This window comes from Heterocephalus glaber, unplaced genomic scaffold (genome assembly GCF_053883595.1).
Source record: "Heterocephalus glaber isolate CG9 unplaced genomic scaffold, H.glaber_assembly_v1.0 deba00001781, whole genome shotgun sequence".
NCBI classification, from domain to species: domain Eukaryota; kingdom Metazoa; phylum Chordata; class Mammalia; order Rodentia; family Bathyergidae; genus Heterocephalus; species Heterocephalus glaber.
In genome coordinates this window covers 3,744,978-3,769,294 of record NW_028258467.1, presented here as the reverse complement: position 1 = coordinate 3,769,294, position 24,317 = coordinate 3,744,978, and the positions used below count along the sequence as shown (strand labels likewise).

General features: G+C 42.8%; 1 protein-coding gene across 1 annotated transcript; it reads right to left on the bottom strand.

Moving 5' to 3' along the window:
• Positions 1-111: 111 nt before the first annotated feature.
• LOC101711759 (prostatic spermine-binding protein) lies at positions 112-10,649 on the bottom strand. The gene is made up of 4 exons (XM_087202786.1): positions 10,583-10,649; positions 2,295-2,411; positions 2,059-2,164; positions 112-634 (listed from the first exon to the last, which is right to left on the bottom strand). Exons 1-4 carry the CDS (start codon positions 10,647-10,649, stop codon positions 211-213), a joined length of 714 nt encoding a protein of 237 aa, XP_087058912.1. The 3' UTR covers positions 112-210.
• Between the last annotated feature and the right edge of the window lie 13,668 nt (positions 10,650-24,317).

The following is a 24,317-nucleotide window of genomic DNA, read 5'->3' as shown; positions in this document are numbered from 1 at the left end:
CATCCTGCTGCCTCCCAAAGTGTTGGGACTTTAGGTGTGTGCAGCACTCCAGGCTCCCAGTCCCCCAGTCTGCTTCTCTTGGTGGCAAAGGACCACGCAGGAACACATTGGTGCAGAGACTTTATTCAATTAGGGGTTTCAGGGCCGCTGTGGCCTTGTGGGATCCAGCCCAGGGCCCCTCCAGAATCTAGCCCAGGGCCATCTGGTCTCTCAGGCATGTCTGGGCATCTGGAAGGGGAAGCCCAGTGGGAAGGGAAGGCCCATGCCAGAGACCTTCCTCAGGCCTGCGGTCGGCTCTTGAGGCGCCACAGTGAGTGCCTGGGAGGACATCTTCTGGGGGGCGAACCCCCACTTGAAGCCGATTCCCGAGAGGCAGAAGAACCAGTGCTGTCCATTGACAGTCAGGAGCTGCTGGCCAGGGGAGGGAGGGTGCGCGCTGAACCTCATGCCGGCCGCGCTCCCGAAGCTCGCCTGGCGCCCCCTGCTGGTGGTCCAGCGCAGGTGCCAGATGCAGGCGCGCGAGCTGCCGTCCACAGCGGTCACGTGCTCGCCCTCCTGCAGCAAGAACTCCTGCGCGTGCCCGCCGGGAGCCCCGTAGCGCGGGGTCCAGTGGTCGCCGAACCGCAGCTGGATGCTGGGGAGAGGTGGAGTCACCTTGGCAACCCTGCGCTCTGGGCCGGCCACGCCCCCTCCTCTTCTGAAGGCGCACTTGGACTAGCCCTCCTCCTACCCTACCCAGAGATGGACCTTGACCCAGGCTGCGACCACCGTTAGGCTGTGCTTTGTTTGATGATATCACATGTGAGTAAGGTGTCACTGTGTTCCGCCGAGGGGCCAAGCTGAGGTCTTGGAGCGGAAGAACGGTGGCCCTGAAGTCTCCAGGACTATTCCTAATCCTAGCTTTTTCCTGCTGGTGCATGCTAAGATACATCCCACGTAGGACTATGGGGTAAGAAGCAAGGCTGCCAGTTTGATTTGAATCTCACATAAACAATGAATAATGTTTTTAGGGTAACTGTTTCCCAAGCATTGGATTTTTAAAGTACAACTATGTTGGGCCAGGGATTTAGCTGGGCCGGGGATTTAGCTCAGTGGTTTTGCCGCCTGCTGCACAAGCCCAAGGACGCGAGTTCGATCCCTGGTACCCCCCAAAAATAAAATAAAAATAAAGTACAACTATGTTGCAGATATTGATTTTTTTGTTTGTTTGTTGTGGTATTTTGGGGCAGGGTCTTGCTATGTAGTCCAGGCTGCCCTTGAATTCACTATGTAGCCAGGCTGAACTAGAACTTGTGGCGATCTTCCTGCCTCAGCCTCTTGAGTGCTGGGATTACAGGAGTTTACCATCATGCCTCGCTGACAAATACTGAATTTTAGGGCCGAGGATTTAGCTCAGTGGTTCCACTGCCTGCCTCGCAAGCACAAGGACCGAGTTTGATCCCCAGTGCCAAAAAAAAAAAACCCCAAACAAAAACAAATACTGAATTTTAAAAGAGTAAGTATATCTTAAATATTGCACAGGATACACTAAAAAGTTCACTGACATTCATTTGAACTGGGTGTTTTGTTTTGTTCCTAAACTTGACTACCCTAACCCAAGAGACTAGGGTGTTTTGGGAGAATGATAGGTCCCCAGAGGCAGACACTGGTGGGTACAGGCAAGCCTGGGCCTGCTGGAGAGACTGGCCCTTCTTGGTATTGTGAAGGACCAGTGAGGGGAGACAGAGTTGTGGATTCTAAAATCAGGTGAGACTGGGAGGTCTTTGCAGCCTGTATTCATATGAATGATTTCGGTTACTTACTACCAAAGGACCCTAAGAACTCCAGAACTACCTGGAAGAGGGATCTGATGAGCCATCTTGATCCTTTCTGAACCCGAAGTCCCTTTCTAGCTGCCTAACCGAGGACTGCACCACCCTATCCAAGGTCAGGAAGCTGAGAAAGAGGGAGTTGAGGACCCAAGGACAGCACCCCCCCCAGGGGATCCAGCGGGGAAAACAGAAGGAACAGAAACAGGCACAAGCAGGGTCTTGGGGGAGCCCAGGAACCAGAGGTTACCCCTTGATGAGACCCAGGATCCCCACGAAGACTCGGATGCCCTGGATCTCACCTAACTCTTCGCCCTTGATATAGAAGTAGGACCCAAAGCCAGGGCCCTGTATTTCTGGGGAGAGAGGAGGAGGAAGGTGATCACAGTAATGCACTCAGGACAGCCGCATCAGGGTCCCATTTCCCACCCGACAGTCGTGCCTAGGACAGGACAGGGAGGCCAGGGCCAGGCAGATGGGACTCACCCTGGGCGCTGCAGGGAAGACTGAAGAGAAGAGCCACGGTGAGGAATAGCAGCACGGCTCTTGGGGCACAGGCTTGGTGGTCAGGGGCCACACCCAGGTCAGGAGCAAGATGAGGCTCTGGGGAGGAGACTTCAGCTGTGAGGGGTCTTGAGACTTCCGGAGGTGGGGCAAGAGGACATTTGGGAACCTTTCCCTACAGGCCTCCAGGGCTTAAGAACTCTAAACCGAGCCTAGTAGCCCATGCCTGTAATTCCAGCACTCTAGGAGACTGAGGCAGGAGGATCACAGGTTCAAGGGCAGCTTGGGCTACATAGTGAGACCCTGTCTCAAAACCAAAACAAAATAAAACCAAACAAGCAAATGAAAAAGAGCCCAGAGCTGGTTTCAAAGGTGTGCTTGCAACCTACGAAGTTGCTCAAAAGGGCCCTATGCCTGCTGCAATGCTCCAATGTCACCATCCTAAAATCCTTCATAAGGTTTGATCAAGGAGCCCTCAATGTCCTTTTATACTGGATCCCACAAAGTTTGCAGCCAGTCCTGGGAGAGACCCACTCCATCCCTGCTCCCAGATCCAGTTTCCAGATGTGTCACCAGATGCCCCTTCTTCCCCTCCTGCCTCTCCACCCAATACAGTGCTAGGATCCCTCCCTCCCTACCTGTGCTGTGCAGTCGGAGCCCCTCAGCCCGCCTCTTTATACCCAGGCAATGCTCACCTACAGCCACCTCCTGTGGGACCTCCAGGGCTCCACCCTTGGCAGGAAGCCTTGTAGGGCTCCGAAATTCTATCCAGGGTGTCCTGGATACTGTTTGTGTTCCTGTCCACAGCCCCTGGACAAATGAGCCCCACAGCACAGGCCACGCTCTGTGAGTCTGGGTCCCCCCATGAGCTCCTCTGAGACACAGGAAGGTCTCAGAGCTGGTCACTCTCAGCGATGCAAACCAGCCCAGGGAAAGCAGCCAGGGGCCAGTGATTGTTCTGGGCTCCTGAGATGTGCAGGGCACAGGGGAGGGAGCAAGCAGACAGGTCCTGCCTGGGTGACCTCACACAAAAGTCAGTGGCAGAGTAGGTGGCCAGCCTTGGAGGGTATGCAGGACAGGTCCCCATCTTCCTCACGTGGTTGTACTTCCCTGCTTAAAGGTCTCCCCCACACAACCTGAAGGGCATGGGTAGAGTACTTACCAGGCTAGAGCTCCTGACATGACACATATCCTCAATCCTGGAGGCCACCCAGGAGGCTGGCTCCACTACAGTTCTCATTTTCCAGCCAAAGTCAGTAAGACAGGTTTAGCACTTTACCTAAGTTTACAGGGGGAGTTGTGGCCCAGGCCAGCTTCCAGCTCGGGGTGTCTAACTCCTCTCCTATACCCAGAGCCCCTGAACCACAGAAATGCCAGCCAGGGGCCATCTACTGCCCTGCTCAGGTGTCCCCTGGGATTCCCACTCAGTATCCCTTACCCTTTCCCTCCTGTTGCTCATGTACAGCACAGCCCTGGACACAGAGTGGTCCAAAGTCTGCCTGTAGGGCCATCAAATCTGCCCAGGGGCCCCACAGAGAGGACTTGCCATCATCTGCTTGTCCCCAGAGCCCAGCAACATCCTGGGAGAGGAGAAAGGCTTCAAACCCTGGGAGGAGCTCCCTCTGCCCAAAGCCCGAGAGCAGCTTCCTGTGAGCTGTGGAAGGGGTGTGGGTGAGGAGACAGAGTAGAAGGCTGAATAATGGAGCTGCCAGCCCACTAAGCCCTCAACAAACAGCAACCTCACTGGAAAGGGCACTCAGATGAGCAGACAAAAGACCTACTTCTCTTTGAAAGAAGTAAAAGCCCATTTTATTCATGGTCAGGGATCACTATAGGGATAGGGAAGTGGGCAGAATCCTGGACCCTTACCTGTTGCCCATTAAAAATATGATTTATATTTTCTCCTGGAATAGCCAGGGACTTAAAAGCCACATTTGCTATAAACCATAATCCCAGAGAGATTAGAGACCAGCAACAAGGAGAAGGAGGGAAACTCTGGTAAAATAACATATGGCCTGGTGTGGTGGGTGCAAACCCCCGCAGACCCCAGACTCTGTTCTGACACCCACCAGACTCCTATGGCAAGAGTGGGAGTGGAGGGTGTTTGGCAGGCTTATTGACAGCTAGTTTGAGTTCTTGTTGTAGTAATTATGGAAATTAAACTAAGGTACAACTTTATAGAACAAAGCTTTCGTTGCAAAATTAGGGGGAAGAGAGGAAAGGGATTCATCTTAGGTAGCTGGAGAGGGCACATTCTGATGCAGGGGTTCAGACTAACTCACCCAAAAAGGTAGGAGGCCAGCTTTTAAGGATTAGCTCATAAGCTGGGGGTCTCGTTGATTGTTATCTCAGTCCTGGTGTCATAGTTCTAGAATCTTTATGGCTGGGAAATTGTTTTGTCCCCAAGTAATTGCAAGTTGAGGACGTAGCTGAAGACTTCTCAGGCATAGTTGAATGTCCTTGGAAATTACCCATCCTGGTGTCTTCAATCATGAAGGGGGTGAGATTATGGAAATTCAGGGCTAATCAACAGTATTTGCCACCTTTTAGACAGACACTCCCTAAATGATTGGCATATCTATATGTAAAACTGAGAAGAGATTTGACCCAAGTTTTATGGCAACAAAGGATACAAAATCAAGTTCAAACTTTGTTCTGCTTTTAATTAAGCAATCCAACACCCAGTTTAATTGGGTCGGATCCAGACACAGGTCTGGGCATGTGGTGAGGAAACAGGAGCTAAAAACTGGGGGCTGCCCTATTTTTTAAAATTTTGAGACAGAGTCTTCCTAAGTCACTAAGTTGCCTAGGTCTGTCTCCAACTTGTGGTCCTCCTGCCTCAGCCTCCTGGAGTGCTGAGATTATATGTGTATGGCTCCACACCTGACTAAAAAAAGTGTTTTTTTTGGTTTGGTTTGGTTTTTTGCTGGTACTAGAGATTGAATAGGTTGAATGATACATAATACCTCTGGGAAAATAAAGCCAAGAACACATCACTGGAAAATATAACCTAAGTAAGGAGATCCTCATACCAACAATGAATACTTTTTACTCTATTTGACCTCAACCCTTAGCATGCATGCACACACACATAGCACACACACAGGAACATGAACAAACAAGAAAACAAAATGCCTCCAAAGACTCCAACTCTCCCAAAGCAGACTCGAGGGACAGTGACGGAAAGAAAAGCAAACAAGGGATGACTGAGCTGTACAAAATGATTAAAGAGGAAGTAAGGAAACTCAGTGAGTTCACAGAGGAGATAACCCAACAGATAGAGCAACCATCATACAAACTGACTAATGTGCTTATGGGAGAAACAGATTAAAAATTGGAAGAGCTGACCAAAATGGTTCAAAATATAAACAAGTTTACCAAAGAAATAGATTCCACAAAAAGGTGCCAAACAGAAATTCCAGAGGTAATTCTATAGAATGTGTAAAGAGAAGATAGGGTTTCAGAAATTGAGGATAAAATGAAAATACATGGTGATTTACTCAGAGAAAGCCTAAAAAAGAAAAGAGCAAGAAAAACTCACCCAACAGCTACTAGATGATGCTAAAAACACTAACCTACTAACCTACTAACATTGTAGTTAGAAATTAGAAGACCTCACACATGGAATAAAAAACTGTTTACAGAAATAGTAGCAGACTGGGAAAGAACTCAACAAACAGGTAAGTAAGGCTTATAGAATGCCAAATAACTACAATGAAAAAGAAAAAAAAGAAGCTCCTCACAGCACATCATAGACAAAATCCAAGATGTCCAAGAAAAAGACAGAATCTTAAAAGCTGTCATCAAAAAGAAAAACCCCACCAAAAAAATTTATAAACATAAACCCATTAAGATTAGATCAGACTTTTCAACACAAATGGAGTGAAGTGTTTTAAGCCCTAGAAGAAAACTACTTCTAACCCAGACTAAGATATCCTGCAAAACTATCTTTCAAAACTGATGGAGAAGGGCCAGGGATTTAGCTCAGTGGTGCCACCGCCTGCCTCACAAGCACAAGGTCCTGAGTTTGATCCCTGGTACCAAAAAAAAAAAAAAAATTGATGGAGAAATAAAGACATTTCAAGGCAAAGTAAGAGATACATGAACACCAAACCAGCACTCCAAAAAGTACTCAAGAATATCCTAGACAGAGACAATAAAGCTAACAAAGCCAAAAAGTCAGATGGAATGAATATATCAAGCAAGGAGAGCATTTAAACGAAAAGGGAAAAATAAATGAGTCAACAACAACAAAAAATACAATAACAGGAATGTGTCTATACCTTTAAGTAATAACTCTCAATACAATTGGCCTCAGCTCCCTAATTAAAAGACACAGATTGGCAGACTGGATCAGAAAACAGAACCTAATGATAGGTTGCATTCAAGAAATGCATCCAATCCAAAAAGAGATTCATAGACTAAAAATCAAAGGATAGAAAAACTATTCCATGCACCAGCACTCCAAAAGCAAGCAGGAGTAAAAATTATATTCTCAGACAAAGAAAACTTCAAGCTAAAACTAATCAGAAGAAGCAAAGAAGGTCACTATATATTAGTTAAGGGAACAATTCAACACAAAGAAATAATAATGCACAGAACAATGGTACACCTAACTTCACAAAACAAACACTACTGGTCATGAAAGATCAAATAAACACCAATATAATTTTAGTGGATGACCTTAACACCCCACCCCAAATAGATCAGATAAACAATAAAGTAACAAAGAAATATCAAAGCTAAACCACACCTTTGAACAAGTGGATCTAGTAGATATTTATGAGCCAGGCATGGTGGTGCACACCTGTAGTCCCAGCACTCAGGAAGCTAAGGCTGGAGGATCACCACAAGTTTAAGGCCAGCCTGGGCTGCATAGTGTGTTCAAGGCCAACCTGAACTGATAGCAAATCTCTCTCTCTCTCTCTCTCTCTCTCTCTCTCTCTCTCTCTCTCTCAATCTACCCTACTACAATGGAATATACATTCTTCTCAGCAGCACACACAATATTCTCCAAAATAGACCACATACCAGTCTATCAAGGCTGCTTAAATAAATACAAAAGAATTAAAACCATCCCATGTATACTATTAGCTCATAGTACATTAAACTAGAAATCAATTGCAAAAGAAACCACAGAAATTCTACAAACACCTAGACATCAAACAATACACTCCTTAACACTCAATGGTTCATAGAAGAAATAAAGGAAGAAATTAAACAATTCCTTGATCAAATGATATTACCGGTAAAACATACCAGAGCATAGGGGACACAATGAAAACAGTCCTAAAAGGGAAATTTATTGCTGTGAATGCTCACAGTAGAAAAATAGAGCAAGCTCAGGCTGGGCATGGTGGCACATGCTTATAATCCCTGAATTGAAAAGCTGAGGCAGGAGGATTACTGTGAGTTCAAGGCCAGCCTGAACTACATAGCAAGACCTTATCTCCAAAAGAAAAAACAAAATAAAAAAAACAGACAAACTGAAAAACAGAGTAAGCTCAAATAATTTTTGTTTGTTTGTTTTTTGAGGCAGGGTCTCCCTTTGTAGTTCAGGCTGGCCCTGAACTCACTATGTAGCCCAGGCTGGCCTCAAATTCACAGTAATCATCCTGCATTAGCCTCCTGAGTGCTGGAACTACAGGCATATGCCACCATACCTGGCTCTTAAATAATTTAATGATGCACCTCAAGAAACTAGAAGAACAAGAACAGTCTAAATCCAACCCTAGTACAAAAAGGGAAATCACGAAGATCAGAGTAGAAATTAAGGAAATTGAAACTAAAACAAAATAAAAGCAAAACAAAAAACCAAAGAATCAATGCACTGAAGAACTTGTTCATTGAAAGAATAAATAAAATAGACAAGCCTAGCCAAACTCACCAAAAGAAGGAAAATAAAGATTCACAGTTAGAGATGAAAAAGGCAAAATCTAGAAGATCACTAGTAACTACTTTTACAAATTGTATGCCAAAAAATTGAGAATCTTGAATAGACAGGTTCCTAGACACATATGAATTACCAAAACTGAACTGAGGAGATATAAAAACTCTGAACAACCCAATAAGACAATAAAATTGATGGGGGCGGGGATTGAGCTCAGTGGTTTCGCCGCCTGCTGCGCAAAAAAAAAGACAATAAAATTGAGGCAATAATAAAAAGCCTACCAACTAAGAAAAGCCCAGGACCCAGTAGATTCACTCACTGAATTCTACAAGACCTTCAGGGAGTATATAACACCAATAGTCCTCAAGCTCTTTAGTGAAATTAAAAGGTAAGGAGTACTTCCAAATTCACTCGTGAAAGCTAGCATTATTCTAATTCCAAAACTCAATTAAAAAAATAGAAATATTGCTACTATCTGAACTTAATGGCATAAAGCTCCTTCAATGATTGGACTATGAACATTTTAAAAGTTTGCAAAATAGGAAAAGAAGTTTTGGCAGGGGGCAAGAGAAACAATGGAAACTGAAATAAAAACTTCTGTGGTGGGCTTGGTGGCACACACCTGTGACCCCAGCACTTCGGAGGCTGACATGGGAGGATTTCCCTGAGTTTGAGGCTGGCCTGGGGTACAAAGTGAGTTCAAAGCTAGCCTCCTACATAGTGAGACCCTGTCTCAGAAAAAAAAAGAAGCGAAAGAGAAAGAAATGGAAACTTCTATGAGATATCATTTATTCTTTTCAAATACAAAGCCATGTGTATATAATGCAGAAACTTTAGACAAGATGATGGCTAATTTTTTAAAAGTCCCATTACCCAGAGATATACATCATTGCACACATCTACCTCCAGTATTGTGTTGTGTTGTGTTGTATTGTATTTTGGTACTGGGGATTGAACCCAGGGCCTTTGCACTAAGCTACAACCCCAGCCCCCCCCCCCTTTTTTGAGACAGAGCCTATTTTTTGTTTTTGTGTTTGTTGCTGCTTTTGTTTTTGAGATAGGGTCTCCCTATGTAGTTCACAATAGCCTTGAACTCACTATGTAGCCCAGGCTGGTCTGGAACTTGAAGCAATCCTCCTGCCTCAGCCTCCCGAGTGCTGGGATTACAGGTGTGTACCACCATGCCTGGCTTCCAGTTTTTTAAAATGCGTTTTAGGCATGTATAATTAGGACATCAGGACATTCATGGTAGTTTCAGGAAGAAAGAGTTTTCCTGAGTACAGGAGGAGAAGACCATAAAGAAACCTTGTCCAAGGCAATTTGTAAAATACCAGAAGAGACAAGAGGAGCAGACCTGGGTGTTTCCATGTGTGAAGCCAAGAATCAGCTGAGACAACACTGAGAAATCCTGTGATGGAAAGAGAGGTTCCCAAGTGATGCTTTTGGAAACTGGTTTCTCCTAAGGTGTTTTGGGTGTTTGTTCTGATCTTTTTCCAGGAATTAGGGGATGGATGGATGAATGGATGAATGAATGGATGAGTGGTGGATGGACAGATGAATGGGTGGATGAATGGATGCACAGATGGAAGGTGGATGGACAAAAAGGCAAGGTGAATGAGTGGAAGGATGACTGGAAGTACACACTAGCATCATCATGTACTGATTTTGGACCAGATGTGATGCCAGGTGCTTGCATAATTGTTACGCATTTAATCATCATAAGCAACTTGGGGTGAGTATTAATTTCCAATTTTTACAGATGTGGATGCCAAGGCTGGAAGAGTTGAAGTGACTCATCTGGACATTCATAGAACCTATACTCAAAGTCCATGGTCCCTCTGCCACCTCCTGTCCTACCTTCATGGGGTGTGTCCTTTCCTGAATCTTCCACATTCCCAGTGCCCAACTATAGGGAACAGGGAAGAGGATGTTTCCAGAACCCCTGCAGTGGGTCCTGGCCTCCTGTGAGCCATGACAGCACAGGCAAATTAAAGAATAAAGACAGGAAACAAGACTTAGAGAGAAGAAGCTGGGTCACGGGACCTGATCAGTGCTGCTCTAGGCAACAAAGACAAAGGCCCCCAGCACATTCAGTATTTATTGAATAAAACCATGGGAAGAAATAGGAAGCAGAGTATTCTTTGAAGGCATCTAGTGAAATACTGCCAAACACCTGGCATGATGGCACCAGGCAGTGCTGTTAGGGAGTAAGCACTGTTTATCTTGCTTGGATAGAACAAACTGGAACTGGGACTGAGTGCAATAAAGCAAGCAACCCATTGGGTCAGTGAGAAGCCACAATTTAGTGGAAAGGATTTTAATTGGGGTCACACTGACCTCAGCTGCACGTAACTCAGCAGAGCCCTGCCACTTCACAGACCAGGGCCTAGGTCTCCATGGCAGCCATTGGGGGAGAGGCTATACTTGCCCAGTCCTCCAGCTGACATGCCCACTTAAGTCACGTAGAGCTTCAGTCTGACTCCTGATATAAAACAATATAGCCGAATTATGGAAAGCAAGAAGCAGGTGCCACTCAGCCTGCTAGTACTAGGCAGGGATGTCTGCTATACCCAGCTATTTAAGTGCCCACCCAGTATGGAGTTTCTTTCTCGGGAAATTCAGGTCCAGGTTGTCTGTCCCCATGGACTCCTCCCTGATCTGTTCCAAATCCAAAGACATGGTCTCACCAGCCTGGCCTGCTGTGGAAGGGGATGCTTACCCCATGCTTGGCTCCTGCCTCAGTTCCTGCTCCTTGTCCTGGTCTGGGTGACTGCATCCTTTGGACAGAATTCAGCCTGTCAGCCTTCTGGAGCATCCAAGATAACCACTTCCTTATCCGTGTCCTGGCTCATCACTGAAGCAACATCTGCGTGTCAGCCAGGAATTGTCTCCTCTTGCACAATACTGAACTGGCAGCTCCATTTCAGCCTGTCCCCAAGGGAACCTGACACTAGTCCTGGGCCTGCAGGAGGCCATGCAGGACTCATGGACATGAGGCAGCAGTGGTGTTCTTGAGAGAGCTCAGTGCTGACCTCTGTGCAAATAGGATCCTCATCCCCAACCACTGCACCCTTGACCTGCCCTCACCCTACATGGTCAGAGACCACCATGCAGTCAGAGATCAAACTCCTGGGCCCTTAACCTGCTTCTGTCTAAAATCATGATTTGGGTTTTCTTTGAAGGCAGTCAGAGACTTAAAAGCTCTTTTTGCTAAAAACAAAAACAAAAACAGTGACTCTTTCATTGGGCTTACAGATGTCCAATAGGTAACCCAAAGCTTAATCTTTATTTCCTCTGTATCTGTTTTATTACCTTAAGATTGTGGGTCAGATCTCTGCTCAGCTCTGCACATCAGCATGTTCATCTTTTAGGGAGTGTCTGTTTAAAAATTAACACAAAAGGGTGATTAGCTCTAAATTATATAACCAACCTTACTGCCCAGCAAAACTGAAGATATCAAGATAAGAAATTGAAACCAGGCATGGTGGTGCACACCTGTAATCCTAGTACCCAGGAGGCTGAGATAGGAGAATCACAGTGAATTTGAAGCCAGCCTGGGCTACATAGTTCAAGGCTAGTCTGAGCTACATAATGAGACCCTGTCTCAAAAAAGGAAAAGATAAGAGATTGACAATGACATCCAACTACAGATGAGTACCCAGAAGTCTCCAGTCACTGCCTTAAACCTATGGCCACCTTGAATTCCAGCAGAGCCTTAGAAAATCTGAGACTGCCCCCAAAGAGACAGAGTGTCCTGGTCAAGGGAAACAGATTTCTCCAGAGGTGAAGTAGGATAGAAGAAATGAAAAATAGGCAAAAAGAAGACAAGGAAATCAGAATTTTAAAATTGTAATTTTAAGAAAAATTTCCACTTCAGGACATAAAATTTACCCTCCTTTTTTCCTTCCTGGAAACTTACTCAAAAAATTCCTAAAGACACAGTAAGCCTGTAAATTTGATCTTGGACCTGTCATATTGACCTGCAAATTACTCTTACTCCATCCTCAGGAAGCAGAAATATTAGTGGGCAGCATATCTCAACTTCAGATACATATAAATGGTTTGCAGTCTGACATAGCCTGACAGATAGTACCCTGACCAACAGTGGGAATACACATCCTAGATTACTCATTGTGAAAATGTCCCCAAGCCCCCAAAAGTGTACCCATCTCTAGCTCGTAGGGCAAGAGAGAGTCTGCACTCTGTTTCTTTGAGTCTGCACTTTTAATTTCTGCCTGATAAAGCCTTTCCCATGCTTCTTACTGACATGTCTTGAAAATTCTTTTTCTGTGAGGGAGTCAGTGAACCTCCAAATATTCTATGTTTAGGGTGGGTTAAATTCCTCATCTCAACTGCAGAGCCTCCCTATACCCAGTCCAGCGACATTTTCTCTTTGCAAGCCAGCCAGAGGTATAAAAGAGTTTGAGACCATGACTTTGGTAAGTGCAGCCAAAGGCTTTCCATTTTTCCTTCCTCACTTCCCTCACCCCCTTGGCCGCTGAAGTATAGCTTTCCCCCAACTTCTTGCCCTCTGAATCATAGTTATCTGTTTTTCTTTTGTTTGTTTCTTTGGGTTTTTTTGGTACCAGGGATTGAACTCGGCTCCTTGCACTTGCAAGGCAGGCGGCAGAGCCACTGAGCTAAATCCCCAGCCCCATAGTTATCTATTTTTTTTTCTTTCCTTCCATTTTCTCTTTCCTCATCTACAAACCTCAGCAGCCTTAGGTTTTTCCTTTTTAGCAGTTAAGAGGGCCCCAAGTCCCTAGAAAATGAGTACAAAAAAGCACCAAAGACAAGAGGAACTGGCTTCCTCTAACCAGAAGTAGGAAGAGGTGTTGAGAAGTATCCTGTGTGACATGTAGCAGCCTTGTTAGGTACACATGCAGGTCAACATATCTCATTCCTGGATCAGATGGGCCTTAGATTTGCTCACCAGGGAGACACATAAGGATAGGCCCTTCCAGTGTATCAAGCAGAGTTTCTCATGCAATCATCATGGAGCCACCATGAAGAGGACTGACCTTTGGCATGACAGCCAAGGAAGCAATCTCCTCGAATTATGCACATTTTAGGGGTCCTGGACACTTTAGATAAAAAGAACATCTTCTAAACTCTTAACACCTCTCTCTCTCTCTCTCAATACTGAAGGGCATAAGCTTATTCTGCCTTAGGCTCCCCTTTTGGGTGGCTGGGAACATTTCCTTTTTTTTTTTTTTTTTGATATCAGGATCGAACTTGGGGCCTTGCACTTGCCAGGGAAGTGGGGGAACCACTGAGCTAAATCCCTGGCCCGGCTGGGAACATTTCTTAAGCCATGCAGATTCAACTGGTCATTCAGATGATCACTGACGTTATCCTTGGGACCTGGTGAAGTCTATGGACTCAAACCAAGAAGTCCTCTGGTTTTCTTTTTTTCTTCTCTCCCCTAAGAAAGCCACAACCCCCTTCTTGTTCCTTCTGTCCCACTTTGAGGCTTTCATTTGTCAGAAAACTCAAATCTTTTAACTTTTTTGATATTATCAGGGAGAGGCAGGGAGCTGGAGAGGGATCACCAAGAGCTGGGGAACTCAGCAAGTTTTCTCATGGCTCAGGAGACAGTCCCTAGTGTGTCCCACCACATGGGAAGGGGAAGGGAAGTGTGTGACCTCTATTTTCCTCTATTTTTTGGCAGTATTATAGGCAGCTAAATTAGATAGAAATTAATATACAGTCAGAGAAGGACTGGGCTCTCAAGGAAGGCAGCAGAAAAAATAAAAACATCAGAACTGTAGCTGGAGGTGCATCTGAAAAAGGCCAGGCCTCATGATAAAGATGCAAGTGGCCAGACCTCCATGCCTCCCTAAGGGATAACCAGTAACTTGGAATTATAGTATAATTAGCACCACTTGGTCCAGGAACTCTAGACAGACATCAGTCACCCAGGTAGGTGACCAGAGCATGGGACATAACCCTTCTCCAAAATGCCTTTGTTCTTTCCATGTACCCTTGCTAAATGACTTGCTTCCCTACTGGAGCAATATTAGCACAGTAGCTGTACTTGTGATAGCCAACCTGACTCCATTTTGTGCCTTATCACCGTTCCCCTCCACCATTTCATGTAAAGTCGAGTGATTCTGGGTGGTCAGCTCCTGCTCCCTTGGGAGTCCCCTCAGTTGATGCATGACAGATTCCGCATCCCATTTGGTAGAGCAGTCTGCAAGTGTATGTTATCTTTATGACCTTGTGAACAGAATACTCTGCACCTGTGTGATATTTTATTTCAACTAAACTGTGTAAAACTTCCCCTGACCCCCACTAACTTAGCAAAGTTCTGCTTCTGTAAAATTCCATTTGGGCTCCTCCACTCCCTGAGGCCTCCCCAACTAGAAGAGCAGCTTAAAAGAACTCCACAGACGCTTTTCGGAGTAGAGAGGTTTGGAGCGTGAGCCAGTCTCCACCACTGGCAATAAAAGGACTCAAATTTGGTTCAGAGTGATGCCGCTTCTCTATAATCTCTTGCAATTAAGTATAACATTGTAATCCTATAGGTTGATGGCAGTTTGACCCATGTTGTACCCACATTGTGACTTTACTGTATAAATTAACCCTGACAGAGGGCACTGGCAGCAACCCACGTTTGGGTCCCCTCCTGTCTCTGAGGAGCTATTCCTATTCCCCAATAAACCTTTTCTACTCTTAACCTCCTTTGCCCTTTGGAATTCATTCTTCAATTTCTGGGGACATGAATTTGGCCTGTTTGACATCAAGCAAGTTGGGAGTTTTATTTTCCCCTATATCAGTAGAAGAGGCCCACCAGCCTGTGGGAAGGGCTCTACTTCAGCCCTTCACAGCTGTCCACCATGACTTTCCTGGGTCTGAAGCCTCTCTAGGTTGCTTCTTTAATGCTATCTTTCTTTCTTCCACCTTATTTGGTTATTCTTATAATTTTGATCTCAAGTTTATCTCCCTATCTAGAATGGTATGTGGGCCAGGGATGTAGCTCAGTGGCACTGCACCTACCTGACAAGCACAAAGTCCTGAGTTTGATCCTCAGGGCCCAACCCCCCCAAAAAGATGTGTGATTTGTAATTGCTAAGTGACATCTCCAGACTTCTTAAAACTTCTATGAGTTCCTTATGTATGTTACAGGGTCCTACATATTAAGATCTTCGGGGTAAATTTTGAGTAAAGCCCAGTAGTTGTATACAACTTCTTTTTCCTGCTTCCCTGATCTGTTGATGAAGGGTGGAGTACTATGTGCCAAGAACAAGGACACTTGTGGACATGAGCTACAGAATTCTGCATGGCTACCAGGGATGCCTAGACCAGTCAATGACAGAAAACAGAGCAGAATTGCCAAGGGGAGCAGAGCAGAGCTGCCTTCCTGTGTAGTTCTTGAAATAAATAGGGGAAATAAATGTGACTCCCAACCTGGTAGATGTCAGATACACTGAGTTCATGTTCCCTGAAGTTGAAGAATGAATTCTAAGGAACAACGGAGGTTAAGAGTAGGAAAATTCATTAAGAAATAGGAATGGGGAACAGGAATAGCTCCTGAGAGACAGGAGGGGTCCCAAATGGGGGGCCAACAATCCCACTTCTCTAAGAAAGTTTTATAGAGCAAAATCACAGGGGTGGGACAATGTGGGTCAAATTATAATTAACCAATACAATTACAAATATAGCCATTTAGCTAATATTGATCCAATAGTAGAAAGGGCATATGGATGACATCAGTAACCTTGGTCAATAATCTACAGTCTTAGTCTTGTCTTTAGTTTTAACAGTCTTAGTCTTAGTGTTAGTAGTCTTAGTCTTAGTGAGTGGGAGAAGATGGCCCACTCCTAATGAGACAGTGGTTTATTTATATGGGAACTCTCAAAAGGTTGGGACCAATAATCTCAAGCTTCTTTTGGGAAGTATGTAAATTTGGTCATTGTGACTTTAATCTTCTTCAGATGTACCTCCAGTCAGTTTTTGATGTGTTCTCATCTTCTGCACTGACTCCTTTGAGGCCCCAGCCCTGCCTGACTGCCTATAATATCTCTAACTAACTTAGCTTTCTATAATATTCTGGCTCTGGGAAATGCCAGTGGGCACTGCACACAAAGCATGACCCAGCATTAGGTGGGCTGTGCACATGGCCTGCCCTCAATTTGAGGCAGACTACTGCACACACTTCGTGATCATGGGATGAGGTGGGCAGCTCACACAGCCTGACCTTGGGGACCTAAATAGGATCCAGTCTTTTTTCTCATTTTTTTTTCTTTTCTTTCTCTCTTTATCTTTTTCTAGAACTACACAAGAGAAATCTTAAAGGCATGCAGCACATTTTAAATGATTATGGGTTTGATGGTTGGTTGTGTCAATTTGAGTAAGAGAAGCTCAACTAAATTGGCTCAGCAATTCCATATCCTTGGGTATGGAATCCCCGCCCCCAGGGCATCTTGTCACCAGGATAGTAAAAATGGGAAATGAAGAATGACAGATCTGTTTCTGTTTTTTGGAGGAGCTCCAGTCTTCAGCTTCCAGCGCATATCTTTCAGCCTTCTGACATAGACTCTTCAGCCTTCCATTACAGACCTACAGATACACACAGGACACTGCAGTGAGCTCCAGACCTTTGAGTGGATCCTTCAGTCTCCAGTGTGCAGACAGATGCTCTGGACTTTTCCACATCTGACTCTGTGGGCAGCCATTGTAAGCCAATCTTGTTTTTTTTTTTTTTTTTTTTGAGCCAAGATCTTGAACTCACTATGTAGTCCAGGTTGGCCTCAAACTCATGGTGATACTCCTGCCTTAGCCTCCCTAGTGCTGGGATCACAGGCATGTGACACCACGCCTGGCTTGTAAATTCTTTTCTTTTTTTCCTTTGGTACCAGGGATCGAACTCAGGACCTTGTACTTGTGAGGCAGGCGGCAGAACAACTGAGCTAAGTCTCCAGCACTTGTAAATTCTTATATATATTTACATATCTTGTGCTATATTGTTTCTCTAGTAAACATTGATACAATGAGTAACTCATTGTCTGTCCCCAAAATATACCTTTAGTATATTTTATGAACTTGGGATAAATAAATAAATGAAATAAAGAAGTAAAAGATTTAAAAGAAAAGAAAACAAGAGATTTTTTTTCTTTTGGTACCATGGATCAAACTCGGGACCTTGTGCTTTCAAGGTAGGTGGTGGAACCACTGAGCTAAATCCCCGGCCCTTCTCTAACAGCTTTTAATATTCTGTCCTTGTGATGAATTTCTGGAATCTTGACTTGGGGAAGATTTTTCTTTTTGATCATAGCTAATTGGAGTCCTATATGCCTCACTTATCTGTATGTCAAATTCTTTTTTCCCTGTTTGGGAAGTTTTCTGCCATTACTTCTAAGAACTGTTTTTTATGTCATTTGCACTATAACCTGCTTTTTCATTGACTCCGATCAATCTTATGTTATTTTTTTTTTTTTTTTTGCATCATCTAGCAGCTGCTGGATTGATTTCTCATAGTCCTTTGCTATTTTTAAGAAATCACTCTTGGGCCAGGGATTTAGCTCAGTGGTGACACTGCCTGCCTTGAAAGCAAAAGGTCCTGAGTTCAATCCCTGGTAATGACAACAACAACAAAAAATTAAAAAAAAAAAAAGAAATCACTCTTTTTGTGATCACTAACTGCTATCCTGTTCTTCTATAGCTGATATTCTGTCCTCACACTGACTCATTCTGCTGCATACACTTTCAAAGGAGTTTTTAATCTCCTGGATATCTGTTTGAATCTTTCATAGATTCCATTTCTTTCCTATGCTGGGTGTTCATGGTTCCCATCATGTTCTTGAGATCCTCTATTTTTTTTAAATCTGTATCTTTTATTTTGGTCACCATCTCTGTAGTTATCTGGGATATTATTTCTGCTTTGATTTTTATCTAGAGCCTTGTTCATTTTTGTTACTTCAGCTGTCACCACTTCAGAGAGTAGAGGTGGGTGGCTTTCACACTGTTCCACTTCATTGCCCATAGGATTTGCCTTTGGTAAGCTGAAAGTCTATGGGGCAGCATCTTGTATGAGCGTCTTTTCATTTAGTTTTTAAGTTTGATTCCTGAATTGATGCTTGTAAATTGCTTATGGTGAGTAGGAAATGACTACTTCTCAGAAGCATCTTTCAGGTGTAACTGGCTTTTGGGTTTTGAGTCTATTGTAGGATCCTACCTCTTCAATTTATTGGGGATGAGAAGTTCCTGCCCATGTGGCCCAGCTGCTAGTTCTTTGGCACTGGCAAATAGGTTTTTTTTTTTTTTTTTAAGACTCTTAGGCAATCTCAGTCTTGGTATATCGGGAGGAACAACTGATTAGCACAATTATGTCACCTTGGCTAAAGTAGTACAATCAACAATAACAATAGCATCAAATACAATCTAGAAAATGACAAACTGTAGCCCTTAATATGGCATTTTTACCCTTAGGGGAGAAGATTTAAAAGGTGTTAGGAGGTTTAAAAAATAGGAGAAGAGGAAGAGATCAGAAGTAAGGCTGGCAGACAAACTTTAGGAAACTGGTGAAGAAGACAGGTAGGAAAGAGAAAAGGAAAAAATAAAATCAAGAACAGAACAACAACAATAACAAAAAATTAGAAACTGTGTTCAAACAATCAAGAAAAAACAAAACAAAACTAGAAATAGAAAGAGGAAAAAAAGAAAAGAAAAAAAAGAAAACGATTTTTAAAACCCAAAACCACCTAATTCAAGGTATGTCTCTGCTGTCAATGTTAGGAAATGTGGGCAAACAGAGTCCAGAGCCAAATTGATTAATCCCAGAAAGCTACCTGCAGCTTCATGGTGGGGTAGTGGATAATCCCGGCCAGCCTGCTTCTTTAGTTCCTCTGAAGTTCAGGCAAGCTTCTAGCTATGAGGCTGGAACCAGATTCCTTGAGCATACAACAGTCTATGTGTCTCCTGCCCGCTAGAACTCCACTCTATGACCTCCTGCTGACTTGAACTCAGCTCTCGAACCAAGGCATCAGAAGCCACTAGATGGAGTCTGAACTCAGATAACTCACCAGCCACTGCAGTCTGATGCCTCCCACTGCTCTGTTTTACTGGTGTGTTTCTCCATGGAGGCCTCTGAGGTCATCAGCAGTCACTGTGTGTCTGCAGGTTCAGCCCACTCTTCCCTTGTGGAGAGTCCGGGCTCTGAGAGAAAGTCCTGCTTGGTACCTCCCTCTTCTTCTCTCTCTTCACTCTCCCTGTAGACTTCAGTTCTCGCTTCTGATCCTTCCTGGGTCCCGGGGACCCACTTCCTCCTCCTCCTCCTCACGATGCTATATTCCAGTGTCAGGACACCAAATCTCAGAGCATCTCTATCTCTGCTGCTTACCCCTCCACCATCTTCCCGGAAGTCCTAGAAAATATTTTTTTCCTCAAATTCTTTTATTGGTACATTTTAGGTATACAATACATTTACATTTATCATTGGGTGCTTGTACCTGTACATGATGTATCCTGGTTATTTTTCCCCCATTACCTGTGTGCCCTTCCCTATTTACATAGACTTCATTTCCATTTTTTTTCTCTTCTCATAATTTTTCCTTTCCCTTCTTTCCTTTCCCCTACCCCTCCCACTTCCCCTACTCCTTTAGACCTTTTCTTCCTATTTCAAATTATCAATTATTCATTTTAATCATTTTAATGCTTAATTACACTTTCAGTTTCTCACACTAGAGAAACTATTTGGTATTTACATATGTGTGTCCTATTTATTTCACTTAAGAGTATGGCCTCAATATGCATCCATTTATCTATAAATGTCTCTAGTTTCTCATTCTTTATGGCTGAGTAGTACTCCATTTTATAAAAAAAAAACCTACATCTTTATTCGGTTTCCAGTTGATGGGCACTTGGGCTGTTTCCAAGCTTTAGCTATTACAAACTGTGCCGCTATAAACATGGGTACACATATATCTCTGTGGTATGATTCTTTTAATTCTTTTGGGAAGATACCCAGCAGGGGAATAGCTGGGTCAAATGGGACCTCTAGCCCTAGTTCTTTGATCTATCTCCATACTGATTTCCACAGTGGTTGCACCAATCTACACTCCCACCAACAATGGAGAAGGGTTCCTTTCTCCCCACACACCTGCCAGCATTTGTTATTGGATGACTTCTTGACAGCAGCTATTCTTTCTGGGATAAGGTGGAATCTCAGTGTTGTTTTCATCTGCATTTCTCGAAGGACCAATGATGTTGAACATTTTTTCATATATTTATATGCTGCTTTTACTTCTTTGTCTGAGAAGGTCTGTTCATTTCAGATGCCCATTTTTGAATTGGGTCTTTGAATTTGGGAGGTCTGATTTTTTTCAATTCTTTATATATTGTAGATAGTTGACACCTTTGTCTGAGGTACAGCTGCTACATTATTTTTCCCACATTCTAGGTTGTCTCTTAGCTCTGTTGATGTTTTCTCTTGCAGTGCAGAAGTTTTTTTGTTTGTTTGTTTGTTTTTGGTACTGGGGATTGAACTCGGTCCTTCTGGAGGTGGAACCACTGAGCTAAATCCCTGGCCCTAGAAGCTTTTTAATAAGATGAGATCCCAGTTGTTGATTCTTTGTGCTAGTTCCCGTGCTACTGAGGTTTTGTTCATAAAGTCTTTTCCTGTGCCAATGTCTTCAAGAGTTCTACCTAACTTATCTTCCAGTAAGTTTAGTGTTTCTGTCTTAATAGTTAGATCTTTAATTCAGTTCGATCTTAGTTTAGTGCATGGTGATAGGTATGGGTCTAGTTTTAATCTTTGGCAGGCTGAAATCCAGTTTTTCCAACACCGTTTATTAAAGAGGCTATCTTTCCTCCAGTGAGGGTGGTTGGCTCATTTGTCAAAGATGAGGTGGCTGAGCATGTCTGGAGTTGTTTCTGCATCTTCTAATCTATTCCACTGATCCTCCGGTCTGTTTCTTTGCCAGTACCATGCTGTTTTTATCACAGTAGCTTTGTAGTATAGTTTCAAATTGGGGGTTGTGATACCCCCAGCCATGTCTTTGTTGCCTAGAATTACTTTTGCTATTCTAGGTCTCTTCTAGTTCCAAATGAATTTTTGGATTGTTTTCTCTAGTTCTGTGAAGTATATTGTTGGAATTTCAATCGGCATTGCATTGAATCTATATAGTAGTTTTGGAAGTATGGCCATTTTCACTATATTTGTTCTTCCTACCCAGGAACAAGGGATGTCTTTCCATTTTCTTATATCCACCTTGATCTCCTTTTTCAGAATGCTGTAGTTTTCAGTGTAGAGGTTTTTTGTTTCCTTTGTTAGATTGATTCCTAGATATTTCTTTTTTTTGGATACTAAAAGGAATTGTTTCCCTAATTTCTCTCTCAGTGAGTCTGTTATTTGTGTATAAGAAGGCTATTGTTTTTTGAGTGTTGACCTTATATCCAGCTACTCTACTGAATCTGTTGATTAAGTCTAGAAGTCTTTTGGCTGAGATTTTTAGGTCTTCTATGTAAAGTATCATATCATCAGCAAATAATGACAGTTTAACTTCTTCCTTCCCTAACTTTATTCCTTTTATTTCTTTCTCTTTTCTAATTGCTGTGGCTAATGTTTCCAGAACTATATTGAACAGGAGTGGTAATAGTGGGTATCCTTGTCTTGTTCCTGATTTTAGCGTGAAAGTTTTCAGTTTTTGACCATTTAGTATGATGTTGGCTGTTGGCCTTTCATAGATAGTCTTAATCAGGTTGAGATAAAAACCTTCTATTCCAATTTTCTGTAGAGATTTTATCATGAATGGTATTGGATTTTGTCAAACGCCTTTTCTGCATCTATTGAGATGATCATATGGTTTTTGTCCTTGACTCTGTTAATATAGTACATTACATTTATTGATTTACAAATGTTGAACTATCCTTGCATCCCTGGGATAGGGTGTATGATCTTCTTGATGACCCTCTGTACTCTGCCGTATCTTGTTGAGGATTTTTGCATCTATGTTCATTAGGGAGACTGGCCTGTAGTTCTCTTTTTTGGTTGGGTCTTTCCCTGGTTTTGGAATCAAAGTAATACTTGCTTCCAGGAATGAATTTGGAAGCCTTGCCTCCTTTTCAATTTCCTTGATAAGTTTAAAGAGTAATGGCGATAGTTCTTCTTTAAATGTCTTGTAGAATTCAGCAGTGAAGCCATCCGGACCTGGGCTTTTCTTTGTTCATAAATTTTTTATTACATTTTCAATTTCACTCATTGTAATTGGAGTGTTTAGAATTTCTATATCTTCTTCATTTAACTTTGGCAATTCGTATGTATCTAGGAATCTGTCCATTTCTTCTGTGTTTTCCATTTTATTAGAGTACAGGTTCTTGAAGTAGGTATTGATGTTGCTCTGGATTTCTGCTGGGTCTGTTGTGACTTCACCTTTTTCATTCTTCTTTTTTTTTTTGGTACCAGGGATCAAACTCGGGTCCTTGCGCTTGCACAGCAGGCGGCAAAACCACTGAGCTAAATCCCGGCCCTCCTTTTTCATTCTTAATTGCATGGATTTGAGCCTTTTCTTTCCTTATTTTGATAAGGTTGGCTAAAGGTTTATCGATTTTATTTATTCTTTCGAAAAACCAACTCTTTGATTCATTGATTTTTTTATACCATTCTCTTAGTCTCCATTGCATTGATTTCTGCTCTGATCTTTATAATTTCCTCTCTTGTTTGAGCTTTGGGTTTGTTATGCTCTTCTTTTTCTAGGAGCTTGAGGTTCTGCATTAGGTTATTTATTTCAGTTCTCTTTTCCTAATATGGGCATTCACTGTTATAAATTTCCCACATAGAACTGCTTTCATTGTGTCCCATAGATTCCTATATGTTGTACTGGCATTATCATTTAGTTGTAGAAACTGTCTAATTTCTTCTTTAATTTCCTCTGTGACCCATTGGTTGTTCAGGAGGGTATTATTCAATTTCCAGGTGTTTGTGGGAATTTTGCAGTTTCTTATGTTATTGATCTCTACTTTTATTGCACTATGGTCTGATAATATATAGGGGGTAACTTCAATTCTTTTACATTTATTTAGACATGTCCTGTGAGCTAGCATGTGTACTATTTTGGAGAATGACCCATGTGCAGCCAAAAAGAATGTGTATTCTGATTTTGTGGGGTGGAATACTGTAAACATCTATTAAGTCCATTTCTTCAATAGCTTGATTCATTTCTAGAATTTTGTTTTTTATTTTTTATCTAGATTATCCACCTATTTGTGATAGTGGGGTATTGAAGTCCCCCACTACAATTGTATTAGTGCTTATTTGTTTTTTCATGTTCATTAATATGTTTTGTATAGTTGGGGGCATTCCTATTTGGTGCATATATATTTAGGATTGTCATCTCTTCCTCTTGGATTGTTCCCTTCACAAGGATGTAGTGACCATCTTTGTCTCTCTTAATTAGTTTTGGTTTGAAATCTATTTTGTTTGCAAATAAGATTCCTACCCCTGCTTTTTTCTGGGATCTTGTCACATGGAGAACTGTTTTCCATCCTTTTACTTTCAGTCTATGAATTTCTTTTTTAGTTAGGTGCATTTCTTGTATGCAGCATGTTGTTGGATTTTGCTTCTTAATCCATTCTGTCAGTCTATTTAGTTTGATTGGTGAATTGAGGCCATTAACATTGATAGCTATAATTGATAGATATTGACTCATCCTTGTCATGATGTTTTACTGTTATTGGCTCTTTTATTTCTTATTTTTTCCCCCTTTCCCTTTAGTTTCTTACTTTGCCTGGAGGCTTCCCTCTGTTGGGCCTCATGGAATTGTGACCTTCATTGTCTTTTTCTAGGATATTGCTTAGAATTGTTTGGAGTGCTGGTTTGGTGTTCATGAAATTTCTCAGGTGTTCTTTATCATGGAAGTATCTAATTTCCCCATCGATTTTGAAAGATAATTTTTCAGGATACAACAGTCTAGGTTGGAAGTTATTTTCTTTTAGGGCTTGAAATACTTCACTCCAGGCTCTTCTTGATTTGAGGGTTTGTGTTGAGAAATCTGCCATGATTCTGATGGGCTTTCCTTTCCTTTTCTCTAACTGCCTGTAGGATTTTGTTCTTCTGTTGGGTTTCTGGGATCTTGACTATTATATGTCTAGGTGTAGATTTTTTTTGATGGTGGCTG

Coding starts and splice junctions, on each gene's coding strand:
- LOC101711759 (XM_087202786.1), bottom strand. CDS start 10,649: ATGTCAGCTGGAGGACTGGGCAAGTATAGCCTCTCCCCCAATGGCTGC. Junction 2,412..10,582: donor CCATGGAGACCTAGGCCCTG/GTCTGTGAAGTG, acceptor TCTCCTCCCCAG/AGCCTCATCTTGCTCCTGAC. Junction 635..2,058: donor ATCCTGGGTCTCATCAAGGG/GTAACCTCTGGT, acceptor ACCTCTCCCCAG/CATCCAGCTGCGGTTCGGCG.